The 24,471-nt window shown below is 36.3% G+C and overlaps 1 protein-coding gene across 1 annotated transcript; it reads right to left on the reverse strand.

The window, feature by feature from the left end:
- Nucleotides 1-13,238: 13,238 nt before the first annotated feature.
- LOC130684837 (olfactory receptor 8H1-like) lies at nt 13,239-22,079 on the reverse strand. Its single transcript, XM_057507082.1, has 2 exons — nt 21,136-22,079; nt 13,239-13,257 (listed from the first exon to the last, which is right to left on the reverse strand). Exons 1-2 carry the CDS (start codon nt 22,077-22,079, stop codon nt 13,239-13,241), a joined length of 963 nt encoding a protein of 320 aa, XP_057363065.1.
- Between the last annotated feature and the right edge of the window lie 2,392 nt (nt 22,080-24,471).

The raw sequence follows: 24,471 nt of genomic DNA on the forward strand, positions 1-24,471 counted from the left end.
GCAGTGAATGGAATAGAAATCAGAGAACAGGAATACAGAGAAGCTGAGGCAGAGAGAGAAAAAAGGATCTCTAGGAAAGAAAGAATATTAGGAGAACTGTGTGACCAATCCAAATGGAACAATATTCACATTATAAGGGTACCTAAAGAAGAAGAGAGAGAAAAAGGGATAGAAAGTGTCTTTGAAGAAGTAATTGATGAAAACTTCCCCAATCTGGTGAAGGAAATAGTCTTTCAGGCCATGAAAGTCCACAGATCCCCCAACACAAGGCACCCAAGGAGGAAAACACCAGCACATATAATAATTAAAATGTCAAAGATCAAGGACAAGTACAGAGTATTAAAAGCAGCCAGAGAAAGAAAAAGATCACCTACAAAGGAAAATTCATCAGGCAATCATCAAACTTCTCAGAAGAAACCTTACAGACCAGAAGGGAGTGGCATGATATATTCAATGCAATGAAACAGAAGGACCTAGAACCAAGAATACTCTACCCAACAAGATTATCATTTAAATTTGAAGGAGGGATTAAGCAAATCCAAGATAAGCAAAAGTTGAGGGATTTTACCTCCCACAAACCATCTCTACAGTGTATTTTAAAGAGACTGTTCTAGATGGAGGTGTGCCTAAAACCAAATAGCTGTCACCAGAGAAAATAAAACCAGAGCAGTGGAAGTAGACTAAATACTAACCAAATGCAAAATTAAATCAACTACCCACAAAGTCAGTCAAGGGATACACAAAGAGTACAGAATATGATAACTAACATATAAAGAGTGGAGGAAGAAGAAAAAGAAGGTAGAGACAAAGAAATCATCAGACTGTTTATAAGAGCATAATAAGTGAGTTAAGATAGACTGCTAGATAGTAAAGAAGCTGCCCAAGAAGCTGCCCTTGAACCTTTGGTAACCACAAATACAAAGCCTACAATGACAATAAGTACATATCTATCGATAATCATCTTACATGTAAATGGACTGAATGCACTAATCAAAAGACATAGAGTTGCATAATGGATAAAAAGCATGATCCATCTATATGCCACCTACAAGAGATTCACTTCAAAGCCAAAAACATACACAGTCTAAAAGTGAAGGGATGGATAAAGATATTTCATATGAATAATAGGGAGAAAAAAAGGTGTTGCAGTACTCATATCAGACAAAATAAACTTTGAATCAAAGAAAGTTAGAAGAGAAAACAAAAGACATTACATAATGATAAAGGGGTCAGTCTAACAAGGGGATAAAACCATTATAAATATCTATGCACCCAACACAGTAGCACCTACATATGTGAAACAAATACTAATAGAGATAAAGGGGGAAATAGAATTCAATGCATTCATTTTAGGAGACGTCAATACACACTCACTACAAAAGACAGATCAAACACACAGGAAATAAGAAGACAGAGGGTAAGTAAAGTTAATTGAACAACACATTAGAACAGACGGACCTAACAGACATATATAGAACACTCCACTGAAAAGCAGCAGGATACACATTCTTCTCAAATGCACATGGAATATTTTTCAGAATAGACCACATACTAGGCCACAAAAAGAGCCTCAGTAAATTTGAAAAGATTGAAATTGTACCAACCAATTTCTCCGATCAGAAAGGTATGAAACTAGAAATAAAATGTGCAAAGAAAACAAAAAGGCTCAAAAACACATGGAGACTTAACAACATGCTCCTAAATATTCAAGGGATCACTGACCAAATTAAAACAGATCAAAAAATATATGGAGACAAATGAAAACAACAGCATAATTCACCAACATCTGTGGGATGCAGTGAAGGCATTTTTCAGACAAAAATATATAGCAATAAAGGCCTATTTAGAGAAGGAAGAACAATCACAGATGACTAGTCTGAATTCACAATTATTGAAACTGAAAAAAGAAGAACAAATAAGACCCAAAGTTTGTAGAAGGAGGGCATTAATAAAGATCAGATAAGAAATAAATGAAATTGAGAAGAACAAAACAATAGAAAACTTAGTGAAACCAACAGCTGGTTCTTTGAGAAAACAAAAAAAATAAACCAGACTTATAAAGAAAAAAAAGAGAGTCTGTACACATAAACAGAATCAGAAATGACAAAAGAAAAATCACTATGGACACCATGAAAATACAAAAAATTATAAGAGAATACTATGAAAACTTATCTGTTAACAAACTGGATAACCTAGAAGAAATGGACAACTTTATAGGAAAGTACAGCCTTCCAAGACCGAAATAGTAAGAAAGAGAAAATCTGAACAGACCAATTACCAGCAATGAAATTGAATCGGTAATCGAAAAACTACCCAAGAACAAAACCCTCGGGCCAGACGGTTTCACCGCTGAAATTTATCAGACATTTAGAGAAGACATAATACCCATCCTCCTAAAAGTTTTCTAAAAAATGGAAGAGGAGGGAATACTTCCAAACTCATTCTATGAAGCCTAATACCAAAACCAGGCAAAGACACCACAAAAAAAGAAAACTACAGACTAACATCTCTGATGAACATAGATGCAAAAATAGTCAAAAAAAATAGCAAACTGAATTCAAAAGTACATCAAGAGGATAATACAGTGGGATTCATGCCAGGATGGTACAATGTTCAACAATCCAACAACATCATCCATTATATCAAAAAAAGAAAGACAAAAATTACATGATCATCTCCATAGATACCGAAAAAGCATTTGACAAAATTCAACACCCATTCATGATAAAAACTCTCAACAAATTGAGTATTGAGGGCAAGTACCTCAACATAATACAGGACATACATGACAAACCCACAGACAACATCATACTTAACAGCAAGAAGCTGACAGCTTTTCCTTTAAGATTAGGATCAAGGCAAGGATGCCCACTCTCTCCACTTTAATTCAACAGAGTACTGGAGTTCCTAGCCAGAGCAATCAGGCAACACAAAGAAATAAAAGTCATCCAAATTGGTAAAGAAGAATTAAAACTGTCACTGTTTGCAGATCACATGATATTGTACATGAAAAACCCTAAAGAATCCACTCCAAAACTAGTAGGTCTAATATCTGAATTCAACAAATTGCAGGATACAAAATTAATACACAGAAATCTTTTGCATTCCTATACACTAACAATGAACTAGCAGAAAGAGAAATCAGGAAAACAATTCCATTCACATTTGTATCAAAAATAATAAAATACCTAGTAATAAACCTATCCAAGGAAGTGAAAGACCTATATCCTGAAAACTGCAAGACACTCTTAGGAGAAATTAAAGAGGACACTAATAAATGGGAATTCATCCAATGCTCTTGGGTAAGAAGAATTGATATTGTCAAAATGGCCATCCTGCCTAAAGGAATCTACAGATTCAATGCAATCCCTATCAAAATACTGACAACATTCTTCAATGAACTGGAACAAATAGTACTAAAATTCATATGGGACCACAAAAGACACTAAATAGCAAAGGCAGTCCTGAGAAGGAAGAATAAAGCAGGGGGATTATGCTTCTCAACTTCAAGCTCTATTACAAAGCCACAGTAATCAAGACAATTTCATACTGGCATAAGAACAGCCCCATAGACCAGTGGAACAGACTAGAGAGTCCAGATATTAACCGAAGCATATATGGTCAATTAATATACGATGAAGGGGCCATGGATATACCATGGGGAAATAACAACTTCTTAAACAGCTGGTGTTTGTAAAACTGGAAAGCTACATGTAAGAGGATGAAACTGGATTATTGTCTAACTCCATAGACAAAATTATACTCGAAATCGATCAAAGACCTGAACATAAGTCATGAAACCATTAAACTTTTAGAAGAAAGCATAGGTAAAACTCTCTTGAATATAAACATGAGTAACTTTTTCAAGAATATATCTCCCCAGGCAAAGGAAAGAAAGGCAAAAATGAACAAGTGGGACTATATCAAACTAAAAAGCTTTCATACATCCAAGGACACCATCAGTAGACCAAAAAGGCATCCTACAGTATTGCAGAATATATTTACAAATGACATGTCTGGTAAGTGGTTGACATCCAAATATATGAAGTGCTCACATGTATCAACCAAAAAGCAAATAACCTGATTAAAAAATGGGCAGAGGATCTGAACACTTCTCCACAGAAGAAATTCAGATTGACAACAGGCACATGAAAAGATGCTCCACACCTCTAATCATCAGAGAAATTAGATATCACCCCATACTAGTTAGGAGTCCAACATCAAAAAGACTAAGAACAACAAATGCTGGCAAGGATGCAGAGAAAGGGGAACCCTCATACATTGCTGGTGAGAATGTAAGCTAGTTCAACCATTGAGGAAAGCAATATGGAGGTTCCTCAAAAAACTAAAAATAGTTACCATTTGACCCAGGAATCCCACTCCTAGGAATTTACCCAAAGAATGCAAGTTCTCAGATTCAAAAAGACTTATGCACCCCTATGTTTATTGCAACACTATTTACAATAGCCTAGATACAGAAGCAACCTAAGTGTCCATCAGTAGATGAATGGATAAAGAAGAGGTGGTACATATACACAATGGAAAACTATTCAGCCATGAGAAAGAAACAAATCCTACCATTTGCAAAAACGTGGATGGACCCGGAGGATATTATGCTCAGTGAAATAAGCCAGGTGGAGAAAGACAAGTCCCAAACTATTTTTCTCTTTTATGGAGTAAAATAACGAAGCAAAACTGAAGGAACAAAACAGGAGCAGTCTCACAGACTCCAAGAAGAGACTAATGGTTACCAAAGGGGAGGGATGGTGGGGTGAGTGGGGAGGGAGGGAGAAAGGGATTAACGGGTATTATGATTGGCACACATTGTGTGTGGGGGATCATGTGGAAGCCAGTGTAGCAAACAGAAGGCGGATAGTGACTCTGTAGCATCTTACTACACTGATGAGCAGTGACTGCAATGGATATGGGAGGGACTCAATAATATGGATGAATGTACTAACCACATTGTTTTTCATGTGAAACCATCATAAAAAAAAGATACATACTAAATCCTTGTACAATGTATTTTCATAGCTACTTAAAAGAACTCTGTTAAAAAAAATATTAAAATAGGCAATGAAAAATATTTTTAAGATAATTTAGTTCATAAGAAAGATACAATTTTAGCATTAAGTGAAACTGAAAAGAATGTTGGGTGTCATTTTATTTTTCTGTGGTCAGTTCTATTTAAGTAACTGTCTTGGTTTTAATTGTTTTACATATATCTTACAATATTTCCAGATAAATCATTAATCACTCAAAGCAGCATTTTACAAAATGAAGGTAAACTGTACCATATCTCTATCTATGACTATGTTTATACTGATCCATATTCAATATTTATAGTTATACTACTGCTGCTCATCTGTATGACTTGGATTTCACTTTCTTTATTGAAAAAGCAAATGTTTGACATTAGAATCCATATACAAATTTCATCAAAAAACGCTTATATTCACATATACATAATTGTTTATGTCATAGGTCAAATTTTATCTTCTAAAAAAATCAAGGTATTCAGAGCAACAACATCTTATAATATACATTGAGTGGTGGGTGAGGAGGGTGAGGGAGATGAAAGGGTACAAAAATTCTCTATCATAATTTAAGTTGTCATGGAGAATAAAGCAAATGATTCTGTAACATCTTCCTATACTGATAGATAATACCTGCATTAGTGGGTGTGAGGGTTTAATAATATGGGTAACTGTTGAATCACTGTGTTGTATGCTAATGAAACTAACATAATGAAACTAATAGAAGATTGTATATCAATACTTCAATTATGTATATATGTGTAAATGTATATTTATGTGTATGACCTTCTTGAGAAGAGTTTTCTGTTAGGATTAAAACGTTATCTAAAGTGTTATTAAATATACATCTCTTACAAAACTCAGGTTTTTCCAGCATTCCTGGATTATTTTAGTCTTCTACCATTCAAATCAGGGTTTCAAACTGATGAGGTAAGGTTACCCTGAAAAATCCTATATCTACTAAATAAATTGAATTATTCTTTGAAATTCACCAGTAAGACATAACTTGGGAATTGTTACTCCAAAATGAAATGAAAAAGCACACCTTTCTTTCACACTGTATGTGCACGAAGTGCTGGATGAATTTTCTTCAACAATTCAGGATGCAAAAGAGAACTACAGCTGAGAGAAAACAGTTCAACAACGCAAAGGCAGAGTAGGCAGAATTACATTGTGAAAAACAGCCATTCACAAACCCAAGTCAACTAAACTCTGCAACTTATAACCAATGTTGCTTTATTTCTGTTGAGCTGCTCTGTTTACAGGATAGCTTCTACTCTATTACAGATTTTCTCAGGTTATACTATCACCTGATATATTGTTCTCTCCATTACAGAGTTACTCTTTTTGTAAATAAGACTATACCTATATATTTGAGAAAATTTAGCTAGTCCTGCCAAGATCACACTGTCCTTTAGCAGCAGCTGTGGATAATGTCTGCCAGCAAGCATAACTTTCAATAGAGCCTCATGTTTTTCTCAATGCCTTCTTTAATGTGATAATGGATTCCGTTTCTTCAATTGTGATAATATTAGAATTCTTGATGAAGAGGATTGTGAACTCCATCGCTGGACTGTCTAGACTGAAATGGATGAACAGTGAGCCAGTTACTGAATCTCTCTGTGCCCTGGTTTCATCATCTGCAAAATTCATCCTTCACATACCTTTACTGAGGCACTTACTAGGTGCTGGGGATACAACACTGAACAAAATACAAATCCTGTGTTCACAGAGCTCACATGACAGGCAGCAGGGGCAGAGAAGAAACAAATGGCACAAGTTAAATACACAAAATGTTATGTGAAAGTGCTTGTAAAGAGAAACAAACGTTGTAAAGACATGAGACAGGTACAACATTAAATAAGGGGGTAAGGAATGTTCTCAGAAGAAAACAAGAAAAAACAGCATGCAGTTATCTACACAAAGGAAGGTGTAGGATGAAGAGGAGAAAGTAGAAAACACCTAGGCAGTATGGGCTCTAAGGTGTTCAGGAAGAGTTCAGGGGCCGCATGGGGAAGCAAAGTGAGGCTGACAGATAGAACACTAAGGAATGAGTTATTATGGCTCAGGAGTGGGGGTGAGATCACTTTGGACCTGGGGGCTCTTGGAAAGGTTTGGCTTTTATTCTGAGTGTGATGAGAAGCTTTGTAGGATGTGTGAAGAGCAACAGGCCCCAGCACACTGCATGACAGTGCCAGTCCAGCTCTTACACTGAGATAAGTGTGAGGAGGGACAAAGTCACACAGAGAGACAAGCTAGAAACTGCAGGGCTAATTCCAGGACTGAGAGGTTGGATCCAGGGCCAGAGTGGCAGCAGAGAAAGAGCTGAGAAGTAGTCAAACTCCAGATAGATTCTGTGTTTAGCATAGCATGTGGATTGGCTGGATGTGAGGTGTGTGAGATAGAAGGAGAAATCCAGGATCATTCTTGTCTTTGTCCTAACAAAGAGAAAGTTCACCTTCCATTATATAAGACTACTGTTTGGTTACTGCTAGTACTATATGAAAGTTATGTTCTGTAGATAAACTATGTTAACTTTTTATCTAACACCCTTGGATTATTACCTGGCATATGGTCAGCACTCAGCGAAATAGGGTATGACCATATCTATCAATTATTTGGAAGCAAATGCAGCTGTTCATATATTTGCTCTATTCTAGTCTTATTTTCTTTCATATTTATACTGAATAATATTTCCCTTAAAAACATAAACCAGAAAAATATGTCTTAAATTATGTCATATTACTTACATGAAATATGCACTAATATAAGAGGGTAATTACAGGGAAAATGCAAATAATCTACACATTTCATTGCTTCTAGATTATACTACATGTATGTCATAACATAAACATGCTTTCTGAATTATGGTATAATGAGTATAGTGCAGTCTTAATATGAATAGAGTCTAATTTCTTAAATTAGTATTTCCTTAAGTGTTGTCCACAAATTCATAGAATCTGTTGACCATCTTTGGTCACAAACGAATGAAATACTTTGCCTAAAGATAGGAATAGGCATAAATGAAAACAAGGTGAAAACCTACCTTATAAAAATATAACCAGAAATGTGAAAAAAGACGGTAATTATACAAAAAAGACATAAGACATACAGGAGATGACAAATGAGCCATCAAAGCATATAATTGAATAATAAATGTTAATCAAACACTCATCTCTAATTGCAAACAAAAACATATAGCAGTAGCTATAAATATTTCATCTGGACAAAATGGATATCAAAGCGAAAATGAGGCATAATTTTAAATAACATTGACATATGATAAGGGAAATTTTTAATATGTGAAGTAGATAAAAATAATTCATTTTTAAGGGATTTGAGACTTTTTGACAGTTTTGAATTAGTAAAATTCTTTAAGATTTTAACTCCTAAAAGATATTTTGCACTTTTTCATGTTTTCAAAACATTTAAACCGTATTTAGGAAGAATAATAAAATATAGTTATACAAGTAAAACAATGTGAAGTTCAAAAAAAATACAATTTATAAACATTATTATTTAGATGAAAATTTTTTAGTTACAAAAGTTGAAACAGAAAAATCAAACAATGAATAGATAATTAATCTGCAACTCCACATGATATAGAGGAAACTTTTTTTTGAAAAGGGTATTTTAGTACTCTAGCTGACTAAAGTTCATGGGCTGACACAAAATCTAAATTCATTGCCATTTCTTAGCTTTGCAAACTGTCTCTGTTAAATATTTTAAAACAAATGAGTCATGCATTTAATTCAAGAATTTATTTTAATGACCATAACAAACCTATAGAAATCAGAAGACAATGGTTATTAAAAATACATAAAAATACATCAGAGAGGAATTTTACTGAAGCTTGTTGACATGTGACAGAAATGATAAGACTGTAAACTGTTTATCAGGTAGCCACCAAAGAGATATCTCTGCACACAGATTCTTAACTTGATGAATACATATTTCACATCCTAAGCATGGCAAGTTGAGAGTCTGGATTTTTACAAGTTCTAAGAACACATTCATCTCAGGTTTCATAGACCAAATAATTACCAAAGGTTAAGCTAGTAAGTGTATACAGAAAGATGCAAAAGCATACAGAAAATGACTAACTGTGCTTATAATTTTAATATATACAATGCATGCATAATTGTAGATCTAGAAGAACACATACAAAACTTTATAACTTGTTTTATTTGTTGAGAAATAATAAAAGCAGAAATAGAGGGCATTTCTATTTCCTTGATTTCTTCAATATTCTCCAAATTTTCTCCAAGGTTAACATATACCTTTCTAAACCCAAAGTTGCTAAAGTGCTAAGTTTGTCCTTAGCTGTTTCTGTTTGTCACTTAAATTAACCAAAAATAACATATAAACACCGGGGAATATTCTCTAAAAAAAAAACATTGTGCATTGCAAATTTATTGCAGGAATATAAGTTTTTCTAATGATATGATTAATATTTAGAAGTACTGTCTTAAAAGTTATACATCTATTAACTGATATAATCTTTACAGTAACTCTATGGAGTGGATTTATTATTTTTATTTTGCATTGAGAGAACTGATGATTAATGTTTCAATGACTGACATAGCTAAAAGGGTAGCAGATGTAGAATCTAAATCCTGGAAGGTTTGGTTTCAAAGACAGTTCTTGTAATGATTCTACCATGTTTAATTTCTATATAATAAATGAAACAATTTCTGAAACTCTTTTTAACATTGTGTCCAAAATATATCTTTTTTCTGTAGTAAAACTCTCTAAAGTTGGAGTATGCATACCACCTTGCATGACATAGTTTGAAAAATGGCAACTATGTTTTCTCATTTTGCGCAATTGCCCTTAAAAATATGTATAATAAGGCAGAGCCAAATGGTGTCATGAGTAGGACGGTGGGAATCTCCTCCCAAAAACATGTATATTTTTGAAAATACAACAAATACAACTAATCCTAAAAGAGAGACCAGAAGACACAGGACAATAGCCTGACTACATACACACGTGCGAGAGCCGAGCGCCTGGTGAAAGGGGTAAGATACAAACCTCGGCTTGGCGGGACCCGAGCACACCTCCCCCCAGCTCCCGGCGGGAGGGAGAGGGAGCCCAGGACTGCTAAACACCCAGCCCCAGTCACCCGCACCAGAGCAAAGACACAGTGCATGCGTGTAGGGCTGGAAACTACGGAAATAGGGCAGCAAGACCTCTGAGCAGGTGGCAAAGCTGATGCCCCTGTGACAAAAGAGAGCGAGTGCTTTTTGAAAGTCTTAAAGGGACAGGGATTTAACAGCTAGACGGAAACAACACAGGTCACAGCACAGTGGCTGGAAATTACAGGGAAAACTGGGCGAACTAACCCAATGGGCAAAATCTCAGAGACACCTCACGGAGGTGAACAGCCAAACAGCCTCCCCGTCTGTTACCCCTCCAGTCGCTGTGAAAGCAGAGAAACAACCTAAGGCAAAACAGGCCCACAGAAAGGAAAATTCCTACATTTTGGCCGGGCAAGACACAAAGACCCAGCCTACACGCAATTAGCCAACACAAACCACTAGGGGTCGCAGTTGTCCCAGTAAAGAAAGGCCAGTAGCAAGTGAAAAGTTTGGACCTCCCAGCTGACAGTCAATAGCACCTGTCAACATGAAAAGGCAAAAAAATATGATCCAGACAAGACTAACCCAGACAGCTTCGGCATCTGCTACATCTTCCCCTGAGAAGGAACCTGGGAGATAGATTTAACCAATCTTCTTGAAAAAGAATTCAAAACAAAACTCATAACCATGCTGATAGACTTGCAGAGAAATATGCAAGAACTAAGGAAGGAGAATACAGAAATAAAACAAGCTCTGGAAGGAATTCAAAACAGAATGGACGAGATGCAAGAGACCATTAATGGACTAGAAAACAGAGAACAGGAATGCAGAGAAGCTGATGCAGAGAGAGATAAAAGGATCTCCAGGAATGAAAGAATTTTAAGAGAGCTGTGACCAATCGAAACAGAACAATATCTGCATTATAGGGGTACCAGAAGAAGAAAAGAGAGAAATAGGGATAGAAAGTGTCTTTGAAGAAATAATTGCCAAAAACTTCCCCAAACTACAGGAAGAAATGGCCTCTCAGACCACAGAGGTACACAGAACTCCCATGACAAGGGATCCAAGGAGGGCAACACCAAGACACATAATAATTAAAATGGCAAAGATCAAAGACAAGGACAAAGTATTACAAGCAGCCAGAGAGACAAAAAAGGTCAACTACAAAGGAAAACCCATCACACTATCATCAGACTTCTCGACAGAAACCCTACAGGCCAGAAGAGAATGGCATGATACACTTAATGCAATGAAACAGAAGGGCCTCGAACCAAGACTACTGTATCCAGCACGACTATCATTTAAATATGAAAGAGGGATTAAACAATTCCCAGACAAGCAAAAGTTGAGGGAATTTGCCTCCCACAAACTACCTATTCAGGGCATCCTACAGGGACTGCTCTAGATGGGAGCACTCCTAAAAAGAGCACACAACAAAACACCCAACATATGAAGAAGGGAGGACGAGGAATAAGAAGGGACAGATATAGAGAATCATCAGACTGTGTTTATAATAGCTCAACAAGCGAGTTAAGTTAGACAGTAAGATAGTAAAGAAGCTAACCCTAAACCTTTGGTAACCACAAACTTAAAGCCTGCAATGGCAATAAATTCATACCTTTCAATAATCACCCTAAATGTAAATGGACTGAATGCACCAATCAAAAGACACAGAGTAATACAATGGATACAAAAGCAAGATCCATCCATATGCTGCTTACAAGAGACTCACCTCAAACCCAAAGACGCGCACAGACTTAAAGTCAAGGGATGGAAAAAGATACTTCATGCAAGCAACAGAGAGAAGAAAGCAGGTGTTGCAATTCTGGTAACAGACAAAACAAACTTCAAAATAAAGAAAGTAACAAAATACAAAGAAGGACATTACATAATGATAAATGGTTCATTCCAACAAGAGGATATAACCATTATAAATATATATGGACCCAATACAGGAGCACCAACATACCTGAAACAAATACAAACAGAACTAAAGGAGGAAATAGAATGCAATGCATTCACTCTAGGAGACGTCAACACACCACTCACTCCAAAGGACAGATCCACCACACAGAAAATAAGTAAGGACACAGAGGCACTGAAAAACACACTAGAACAGATGGACGTAATAGACATCTACAGAACTCTACATCCAAAAGCAACAGGATGCACATTCTTCTCAAGTGCACATGCAACATTCTCCAGAATAGAACACATACTAGGACACAAAAAGAGCCTCAGTAAATTCCAAAAGATTGAAATCCTACCATCGAACTTTTCAGACCACAAAGGCATAAAACTAGAAATAAACTGTACAAAGAAAGCAAAAAGGCTCACAAACACATGGAGGATTAGCAACATGCTCCTAAGTAATCAATGGATCAATGACCAAATCAAAATGGAGATCCAGCAATATATGGAAACAAACGAAAACAACAACACAAAGCCCCAACTAATGTGGGACACAGCAAAAGCAGTCTTAAGAGGAAAGTATATAGCAATCCAGGCATATTTAAAAAAGGAAGAAGAATCCCAAATGAATGGTCTAATGTCACAATTATCAACATTGGAAAAAGAAGAACAAATGAGGACTAAGGTCAGCAGAAGGAGGGACATAATAAAGATCAGAGAAGAAATAAATAAAATTGAGAAGAATAAAACAGTAGCAAAAATCAATGAAACAAAGAGCTGGTTCTTTGAGAAAATAAAAAAATAGATAAGTCTCTAGACAGACTTATTAAGAGGAATAGAGAGTCAACACAAATCAACAGAATCAGAAATGAGAAAGGAAAAATCACGACGCACCCCACAGAAATACAAATAATTACTGCAGAATACTATGAGAACCCATATGCTAAAAAGCTGGGAAACATAGGAGAAATGGACAAATTCCTAGAAAAATACAACCTCTCAAAACTGACCAAGGAAGAAACACAAAATCTAAACAAACCAATTACCAGCAACGAAATTTAAGCTGTAATCAAAAAAATACCAAAGAAAAGACCCCCAGGCCAGATGGATTTACCACGGAATTTTTTCAGACATACAGGGAACACATAATACCCATTCTCCTTAAAGTTTCCCAAAAAATAGAAGAGGAGGGAATACTCCCAAACTCATTCTATGAAGCTAACGTCACCCTAATACAAAACCAGGCAAAAACCCAACCAAAAAAGAAAACTACAAAACAAAATCCCCGATGAACGTATATGCAAAAATACTCAACAAAATATTAGCAAACCGAATTCAAAAATACATCCAAAGAATTGTACACCATTACCTAGTGGGATTCATACCAGGGATGCAAGGATGGCACAACGTTCGAAAGTCCATCAACATCATCCACCACATCAACAGAAAGAAAGACAGAAACCACATGATCATCTCCATAGATGCTGAAAAAGCATTTGACAAAGTTCAACATCCATTCATGATAAAAACTCTCAGCAAAATGGGAATAGAGTTCAAGTACCTCAACATAATAAAGAACATCGATGAAAATCCCACAGCCAACATTATATTGAACAGCGAGAAGCTGAAAGCTTTTCCTCTGAGATCAGGAACTAGACAGGGATGGCCACTCTCTCCACTGTTATTTAGCATAGTACTGGAGGTCCTAGCCATGCCAATCAGACAAAACAAAAAAATACACGAAATCCATATTGGTAAAAAAGAAGTTAATCTGTCACTGTTTGCAGATGACATGATACTGTACATAAAAAACCCTAAAGACTCCACCCCAAAACTACTAGAACAGATATCGGATTACAGCAAATTTGCAGGATACAAAATCAACACACAGAAATCGGTGCCTTCCTATACACTAACAATGAACCAATAGAAAGAGAAATCAGGAAATCAGGAAAACAACTCCATTCACAATTGCATCAAAAAAATAAAATACCTAGGAATAAACATAACCAAAGAAGTGAAAGACTTATACTCTGAAAACTACAAGTCATTCTTAAGAGAAATTAAAGGGGACACTAACAGATGGAAACTCAACCCATGCTCGCGGAAAAGAAGAATTAATATCGTCAAAATGACCATCCTGCCCAAAGCAATATACAGCTTTGTTGCAATCCCTATGAATCTACCAGGAACATTCTTCAGTGAACTGGAACAAATAATTCAAAAATTCATATGGAAACACCAAAGACACCGAAAAGCCAAAGCAATCCTGAGAAAGAATAAAGTAGGGGATATCTCACTCCCCAAATTCAAGCTCTATTATAAAGCCATAGTAATCAAGACAATTTGTTACTGGAACATGAACAGAGTCACAGACCAATGGAACAGACTAGACCATCCAGACATTAACCCAGACATATATGGTCAATTATTATTTGATAAGGAGCCATGGACATACAATGGCAAAATGATAGTCTCTTCAACAGATGGTGCTGGCAAAACTGGACAGCTACATGTAGGAGAATGAAACTGGACCATTGTCTAACCCCATATACAAAAGTAAACTCAAAATGGATCAAAGACCTGAATGTAAGTCATGAAACCATTAAACTCTTGGAAGAAAACATAGGCAAAAACCTCTTAGACATAAACATGAGTGACCTCTTTTGAACATACCTCCCCGGGTAAGGAAAACAACAGCAAAAATGAACAAGTGGGACTATATTAAGCTGAACAGCTTCTGTACAGCAAAAGACACCATCAATAGAACAAAAAGGAACCCTACAGTATGGGAGAATATATTTGAAAATGACAGATCCGATAAAGGCTTGACATCCAGAATGTAAAAGAGCTCACATGACTCAACAGACAAAAAACAAATAACCCAACTAAAAATTGGGCAGAGGAACTGAAATGACGGTTCTCCTAAAAAGAAATACAGATGGCCAACAGACACATGAAAAGATGCTCCACATTGCTAATTATCAGAGAAATGCAAATTAAAACTACAATGAGGTATCACCTCACACCAGTAAGAATGGCTGGCATCCAAAAGACAAAAAACAACAAATGTTGGCGAGGCTATGGAGAAAAGGGAACCCTCCTACACTGCTGGTGGGAATGTAAATTAGTTCAACCATTGTGGAAAGCAGTATGGAGGTACATCAAAATGCTTAAAACAGACCTACCATTTGACCCCGGAATTGCACTCCTAGGAGTTTATCCTAAGAGTGCAGCAATCAAGTATGAGAAAGACCAATGCACCCCTATGTTTATCGCAGCACTATTTACAATTGCCAAGAATTGGAAGCATCCTAAATGTCCCTCGATAGATGAATGGATAAAGAAGATGTGGTACATAAACACAATGGAATACTACTCAGCCATAAGAAGAGGGCAAATCCAACCATTTGCAGCAACATGGATGGAGCTGGAGGGTATAATGCTCAGTGAAACTAGCCAAGTGGAGAAAGAGAAATACCAAATGATTTCACTCATCTGTGGAGTATAAGAACAAAGGAAAAACTGAAGGAACAAAACAGCAGCACAATCATAGAACTCAAGAATGGACTAACAGGTACCAAAGGGAAAGGGACTGGGGATGATGGGTGGGTAGGGAGGGATAACGGGGGGAAGAAAAAGGGGGTTATTAAGATTAGCATGCATTGGGGGGGTGAGAGAAAGGGGAGGGCTGTACAACACAGAGAAGACAAGTAGTGATTCTTCAACATTTTGCTACGCTGATGGACAGTGACTGTAAAGGGGTATATTGGGGGGACCTGGTATAGGGGAGAGCCTAGTAAACAAAATATTCGTCATGTAAGTGTAGATTAATGATAAAAAAAAAAAGCAGTTCCTGTCTGGTGACCTCCAGTGAGTTCTACACAATGATAATAAAGGGCATAGAAAAGTTTAGGCAAAGTGTCTGTTTTTGTTTATACAGAGGATGAAAGCCTAATTTGGCTACTCCGAAAATGAACTAAGATACAATATGAAAAAATCTTCCAACATCAGCACTCTCTGGAAGACTCATGCCAGAAGATGATCAACAAAAAACCCCAACAAAGATCCACGCACTGCTACAGCTGTAGATGCACTCATCTCACCAGTTCCTGGACTTGCCATGGGAATGAAGGCGATATCTAAGCTGGCCTGTGCATACAGTAAAACAACAAATTTGACTGGATCTATACTGTTGCAACTCAACCAAGAATTAGGAGAAGTGCAAACTGTAGCGCTCCAAAATCTTACAACTACAGAGTATTTACTGTTAAAAGAACATATGGGATGTGAACAGTCCCCAGGAATGGGTTGTTTTAATTTGTCTGATTTCTCTCAGACTGTTCAAGTTCAGTTGGACAATATCCACCATGTCATAGATAAGTTTTCACAAATGCCTAAGGTGCCTAACTGGTTTTCTTGGTTTCACTGGAGATGGCTGGTAATTACAGGTATGCTTTGGTTATGTAACTATACTCCTATTATGTTAATGTGTGTGTGCAATTTAAGTAGTAGCTTAAAACCTATACATGCTGAAGTTACTCTACAAGAAGGTATGTCAAAGAAATAATCTTCCCATGTTTTCTGCCACCTGCTACTTCTATAGCTTTTCTTCTTCCTTCCTAATTACAACACTTAAATAGAATTTGTGCCTCATATCAAATTTACTGAGTATCATAATTCATCCAAGTGGTAAAGATACCTCAAGACAAATGCTGGGCATAGAAGCTACAGGGCATAAATATGCAAAGATGTAAAAAGCTAACCATTTCAAACAATAAGGCTTCTCTCTCACTTACCAACTTAACATTTCCCTGTATGGCCCTGGAAGATGACTGGTTAGCCAGAGACGGGTAAGATTCCTCAAGGGAGGAACAACCTAAGACAGGCACAGTCGCAGGGGGGTCATCAGGTGAGAAATTGGGGATCAACAGAGGTGAGGCTTAGAACCTCACCCCCCCTGTTCTGAGAGAAATCTTCTGCATACGTGGATGTTTTATTGCCCTGGTCTAGCTTGGATTAACACATAGTCTACAGGCACACACCTGATCATCTACATTTGCTCTCTTACAACAGTAAACTATGTTTTCTACCTTTATCTTGTATCTACCTACCATTTCAGCATTTTATTAAAACTAATAATAATAAAGAGAGAAATGTGGTATCCACATATAAATCAAGTATAAAAATCAAATGAGTATTCATATTTGAACTGACTGTTTATAGTTCATAATGCATGAGCAAAACCGAAAGTTTCTGTGATGACTGCCCTTGTACTGTTCACTATGTAACTTATTCACTATGTAAGAATTTGTTCTCCATGTAATAACTTGTTTGTTATGCCTCAGAAGATTGGAGACTGACAAAAATTAGGCTTGGTGTGGATTAATGATTGTGCATTGGGCCTTGACTCCCCTATACAGAATTCTATTGTTGTTAACAACCATTTGATCAATAAATATGAGAGATGCCCTCACAAGCAAACAGCAACAAAAAAAAAGTACACACTTCCAATGGTAAAATAATAAGTAACTGGGATGTAATGAATATAGTCAAGATATTGTAACAGCTTGGTATGTTGATAGCTGGTACCTAGAATTGTCATATATATAAATGTTGAATCACTATGTTGTACCCCTGTAACTAATGTAATGTAATACTGTGTGTCAACTACCCTTCAATAAAAAAAATAATTATCTAAAAAAAAAAATGGGCAGAGGAGCTGACTAGAGAATTCTCTAAAGAAGAAATTCAGATGTCCAACAGACACATGAAAAGATGCCCCACATCGCTTGTCCTCAGAGAAATGCAAATTAAAACCACAATGAGATACCACTTCATACCAGGAAGGATGGCTACCATCCAAAAGACAAACAACAACAAATGTTGGCAAGGTTGCGGAGAAAGGGAAACCCTCCTACACTGCTGGTGGGAATGTAAATTAGTTCAACCATTGTGGAAAGCTGTATGGAGGTTCCTCAAAACGCTAAAAATAGACTTAATAGACTTACTACTTGACCCAGGAATTCCACTTCTAGGAATTTACCTTAAGGATGCAGCACGCCAGGTTGAAAAAGACAGATGCAACCCTATGTTTATCGCAGCACTATTTACAATAGCCAAGAAATGGAAGCAACATGAGTGTCCATCAGTAGATGAATGGATAAAGAAGATGTGGTGCATATACACAATGGAATATTACTTAGCCATAAGAAAAAAACAGATCCTACCGGTCGCAAAAACAGATCCTACCGGTCGCAAAAACATGAATGGAGCTAGAACATATTATGCTCAGTGAAATAAGCCAGGTGGACAAAGACAAATACCAAATAATTTCACTCATCTGTGGAGTATAACAAAGGAAAACTGAAGGAACAAAACAGCAGCAGAATCACAGAACCAAGAATGGACTAATAGTTACCAAAGGGAAAGGGACTGGGGAGGACGGGTGGGAAGGGAGAGATAAGTGCAGAGCAAAAGAAAGGGGCATTATGGTTAACATGTATAGTATGGGGGTGGGGCATGGGGAGGGCTGTGCAACCCAGAGAAGACAAGTAGTGATTTTGCAGCATCTTACTTCACTGATGGACAGTGACTGTGAAGGGGTTTGTGGGGGGTACTTGGTGAAGGGGGGAGCCTAGTAAACATAATGTCCTTCATTTATTTGTAGATTAATGATACCAAAATTAAAAAAAATTAAAATTAAAAAAAAAACTATGTTTATGATATATCTAAAGCCCTTTGTATATTGCCTGGCACTTGGTATGCACCCTACAAAATATGGCATTACCGTATGTATCAATTGTTTGCAAATAAACATGGCTGTTCATATTTTTGCCATGCTCTATTTTAGTCTTAATTTGTTTTCATATCTATATGAAACAGCATTTTGGCTTTGTACCATAATCAAGAAGTATATATTCTAAATTACTTCACACTACATCTTACATGAAATATTACACTCACTAGTATAATGGGGAAATTACAGGCCAAAAGCAAGTCATTGACATCTTTCATAGTGTCCCTAGATTATATAACATATCTAATAACATTATGTAAATGCTTTCTAAATTATACTATGAAGTATATTCATTAATTTTTATGTAAGTATAACTTAATTTTATTTGCATTGTCTTACTAAACCTAAAATTTGATTGACATAAAATTAAAATGATACAATATGTATATTGGAAGATATGAGCCAAAAAGCCTTATTATTAGACAATAAATATTGATCAGATACAAACCTTAAATTTCAGACAATACGAATGGTAGTAGCTATGTATGTAGAGTCTACACAATGTAGATACCAAAGGGAAAATAAGTCATAATATTTTTAAATGGCATTGACATATGATCAAGGAAATTTTAAAACATAGGAACTGGAAGAATATAATTCAGTTTTCAGAGATATGACTGTTGACAGTTCTGACAGTTTTTTTTAAACATTCAATAAGTATTTAAAGAATAGTCAAATATAGTTTCACAATGAAAACCATATAAAATATTAAAAGTAAGATTTTATTCCTTCAGGGATTGAAGAAATCTATCTGGTTACAAAAGATGAAACAAACAAACAAAATCCACAGACTTAGAAAATGGAAAATATGTTTTCAACAAATTTAAAAAGCAAAGAAGATTAAAACTACAATTCCAGTTTGTGTAGAGGAAAATTTTAAGAGAAATTTTAGCACTATACCTGACTAAAGTTTACAGGTTGCAAAAAATCTGAATTCACTGTTAAGTCTTAGATTTACAAGTTGTCTGTGTTAAAATTTTTAAAACAAATGAATCAAGCACAATTTTCAAGTATTTATTTTGTAATGGCCACCACAAATCCTTAGAAATCAGGACAAATGCATTGATTTTTAAACATACACAGAAATTCAATAAAAGCAGTTTACTGAAGCCTGTTGACACAGCAGAAAAATAAGGTTGTAAAATCTTCAGCCTGTAACCACCAAAGAGGTGTTTCTGCTTAAGAGACGTCTAAGTTGATGAGTTTGCAGCATTTCAGGTCCAAAGCATGGCAAGATGGATACTGATGTTTCCACTGTACCAAGAACACATTCATCTCAGGATTCAACAACAAAATTATCAAAGGTGCAACTTGTAAATGTATGAAAAAAGCTGCAAAAACGTACATAGAAAATGAAAGAAATATTCCTCATATTTGTAGGACATGCACATACACACATCATTGTAGATCTAGAAAAACATATACTAAACCACTAGTAACTGTGAAGGCATGTCTGTCTAATTCTTGATTGTTTCAGTATTTAACACATCTCTCCAGGGCAAACACATACCATTCTAAATGCAAAATTATAAAGGGCTACATTTTCCTTAGCTATTGTGCATTTGTCTTCAAATTAATCTTGGTCACGTCCCAATGTCAAAAGGAATTTACAAAAACAAGTGAATATACCTTAAGAAAAATTCCTGTGCATTAAAATTTTGCAGAAATGTGTCTGCTAATGATTGTGGCCAGTATTTATCAGTATCACCTTAAAAAACATTCACTACCTGATGTTATCTTTAAAATAACACTGTGGACCTGGAATTACTATTTAATTTGTCCAGTGGATAAAAAGTAGGCTTAAATTTCAGGAGTTATTAGAGGTTATACAGCTAAAAGGGTAGCAGATCAGGAATCTAACTTCTGGAATGTTTGGATCCACAGAAGTGCTTCTCATAACTGTGCTATTTCTTCTCTGTATAATAAATGAAACAATTTCTGAAACTGTTATTATTTTTCCAAAAATGAAGCACTTTTCCTTAATAAAATCTCTGAGTTAGAGTATGTGTGAGATGTTGTATGATATTGTTTAAAAGATGCCGATTGTATTTACTTACTTTGAGCATCAGTTGCCTTTAAAAACAAATATACTTAGACAATATTTTTAGCACACAATTAATGGATTCCAATTACAATGTAAGTTTGTAAAGACGTATTCCTAGAAATGACCAAGATCATATTTGGTAAAGCAGAGGATAATTCTACAAAAAACAAACAAATTATAGGATTCAATCAATTCTGGAAAGAGAACAAGTAAATACACCAAAGAGAAGAAAATAATATCTTAGAAGTTTAACATCATTGTTACTTTAATTGCCTAGAGTCCTCTCTCTTCTGCATGATTCTAAAGAGGGCATTTTTCACTTCTTTGTTCCTAAGACTATAAATGAGTGGATTCAGCATGGGGATCATGATTGTGTAAAACACAGAAGCTACTTGATCCTTTCCCAAAGAGTAGGATTTACTTGGTTTTAAGTAAGTGAACATTGTAGTGCCATAAAATATGGTGACTCCTAGGAGATGGGAGGCACAAGTAGAGAAGGCTTTCCGCTTCCCTGAAGTGGAAGTAATTTTCAGGATGGTAGACAGAATGGACACATAGGATGCAGATATTGTGATCAGAGACACCATTAGAGTGGAACCAGCAAAAATAAATATCATGATTTCAACCCCATGTGTGTCGGTGCAAGATAGGGCTAAAATCGGGGATACATCACAGAAAAAGTGATGGATTACATTGGAATCACAGAAATGCAAGCTGCTCATGAAAAGCACATTGACAATGGAATCCACAAATCCAATGAGGTAGGACCCCAAGATGAGGGAGCAGCAGAGCCTTGTGGACATAATGACAGGGTAGTGGAGGGGGTTGCAGATGGCTACGTAGCGATCATAGGCCATTGAGGAGAGAAGAATACATTCTGTGGCAACCAAGAAGACAAAAAAGTACATCTGGGTGAAGCAGCTCATGTAGGAAATACACTTGGTGGAAGCCAGTAAGTTCTCTAAGGTTTTAGGTGTGATGACGGTTGAGTAAATGAGGTCGAGAAAGCTCAGGTGACTGAGGAAAAAGTACATGGGGGTGTGAAGCCTGACGTCCAGGCAGATCACCAGCACCATGCCTGCGTTCCCCAGCACTGTGATCAGGTACATCAGCAGGAACAGCAGGAAGAGGACCAGCTGGATCTCCGGGGAATCCGTCAGCCCCAGAAGGATGAAGTCTGCCACCTGCGTGGTATTCCTTCTGCCCATAATGGTAACTGCTCTGAACTGCTGAGAAGTCAGTGTTGATAGTTCGTAGCAGGGACTTCAGAAAGCCTTGTGTCTGTATGAACAAAATCACACATTTACTTTAGTGTCCTGTTTTAAGAAACGAAGATAATGAGAGGTGTAGAGAATAAAACTGAAAAAAATGTTAGTTTCACAGCCAGATATAGGAATGGGTATAAACTGATATTTAGATATGACTAAATAATAACTAACTATGGCATAATTAGAATAAGACCAACACTGCTGTAAATGTTTCTTTTAGTAATATATTTAGTCCACATGAGAACATTATGCCATATGTAACCACCATTAGTCTCATTGTTTAGATGAGAAAAAGGGTCCAGTTTAAGCAACTAATCCAGAGTCAGAGCTGTTAAATGCTGGCCATGGATCTACCAAGATAGACCGACTCCAGAAAGTATTTTCATAATACTGTATTCTTGTTTACATTTAATTTCAGCAAATGTGATAAAATATGCTATAAATATAATGAACAATGATAGAAAAAGAATTTTAGGGCATTATTCATCATCACTTTGTTTCCACTATACATGACAAAGAAATTTCAAGCTAGGCGACTTTACTAGAGTGTGTTAAAACTATGGACCACATATTAATATTAATTTCAAAGAATAAGATGTTTTCCTAACTTGACCATTCAAAATCAAATTTATTACAAATACTATATTTCTAATATATGCACATTACTTGTAGACCCTGTTTCCATCAACTCTCTCTTTCTCATTTACAATTCCTGGAGTTACTGCAGATAAGGTCTAAATTATACGGATATGCATAGTCTTCTTATAATGTCCCCGTTTTATTTGATCTTAACTGAAACCCTCTAGTCTTGAGAATAATACTTACTGTGAGCCAGAGTTAGTGGGAGAAAAATCCTTATTCCAATAATGTCATTCCAGAAATTTGTCGACGTCACATGTTACTCATGAATTAAACTTGAAAACCATTTGAGTCAAAAATTTCTGTAGTTTAACATTTGTTTTCCTTGAGAAAACTGCTGCTTAAATGTTACTGCATTCATTTTCCCTTTTATTTGTGTTGAATAATGCATTATTTACTTTTTACCCTTTATTCTGAGGCAAAGGACATAAGAAATCAACTTAGAACTTTTATTCAGGTCCTGGTCAAATGGAAAATTTGATCCAAAAGAACCTCAGGGAGCTCCTGTGATCATAAGGAGAGCCGAGTGGCCTTGCCTCTCACGCTGGTAATTCCAGGGTCCCTCATGTTTTGGGGGTACATGAAACATTCAGTCTTCTGTGGGGACCAATTCCCAAGAAGGAGTTTTTGGTCTGTTTGCGTGGCATGTTTCCAAGGACACAGGTTCAAGGACTAATTGCAGCTCTGTGAGGTTTCCAGGAACTGGTTGCCTTTCCCTTAGAGGCCACACAGTGGAGGGAGGGCCTGGTGGCTTGGTCCTCCTTTATGAGGCCCTAATATTTTGACTGGGAAGGTGAAGAAGCTATTTCTGGAGAAATATCTCCTTACTCTATGACAGAAAGGTTTGGTAATGGAATGATACACTTTTTACAATGACATGTTTTTATAGCTAAATGGGTGATGCTATTATAGGAGTAAATATGTTCATTAAAAGAAAACTAGAATATGAAAAAATTCAAAGAACACAATAAAAACAATTCAAAACTTAAAACATTTTGATGAATTTCTCCCAATTGTTTTCTTTTGTGCATAGAATGCTTATATGTGTGTCTGTAGATTTACATAATCATCATTATACTGCATAGTCAGTATCCAATCCTCATTTCATGCCTACATGGCTTTTCTGCTCTCCTTTTATATTTAATAAAATAAAATAATACAAAACAAACGCACTAAAAGAGTCAGTCCCATTGCACACGCATGGCTCTGTGTGTGGATGAGGTGCTGCCAGAGCAAAGCAGGGGCCTGCAGCACATTTTCATTGTGATGCCTCCAAAGATCTATTTATCATCTGATGAACAGTTCTGGGGGAAGCTAGTGATGAGGCTCCTGTCAATGCCTATAATGAAACATGGCCTTTATCAAAGGCTAATATCACAATGTAAATGGTATTTTATGAAATTTTAGTCATAACCTTTCTTATGAACTAATTTCTTTTTAAAATATTTTTGTTTGCCTCTTTTAATCTTTGCCCCTTTAAGGTTGTGGGAATAGGGAGCAAAATTTTGAGTGGGTCCCTAGGAATAACAGTGAGAGGTGCCACTACCATTTCTACCCCTTGATTCTTGCACTCATGAATCCTGGCTCTGGGAGAAACAGCCCCATATGCTGGGTGTTGCTTCAGAGCCTATATACCCTTTATTCATGATCTTTACTGGAAAATGTCCAAGAAGAGAAGGAAACTGACAAACTA

The sequence above is a fragment of the Manis pentadactyla genome, chromosome 9 (assembly GCF_030020395.1).
Source record: "Manis pentadactyla isolate mManPen7 chromosome 9, mManPen7.hap1, whole genome shotgun sequence".
Taxonomy (NCBI): Eukaryota; Metazoa; Chordata; class Mammalia; order Pholidota; family Manidae; genus Manis; species Manis pentadactyla.

Bases quoted from the DNA above. Each gene is read 5' to 3' on its own strand.
- LOC130684837 (XM_057507082.1), bottom strand. From the start codon at position 22,079: ATGGGCAGAAGGAATACCACGCAGGTGGCAGACTTCATCCTTCTGGGG.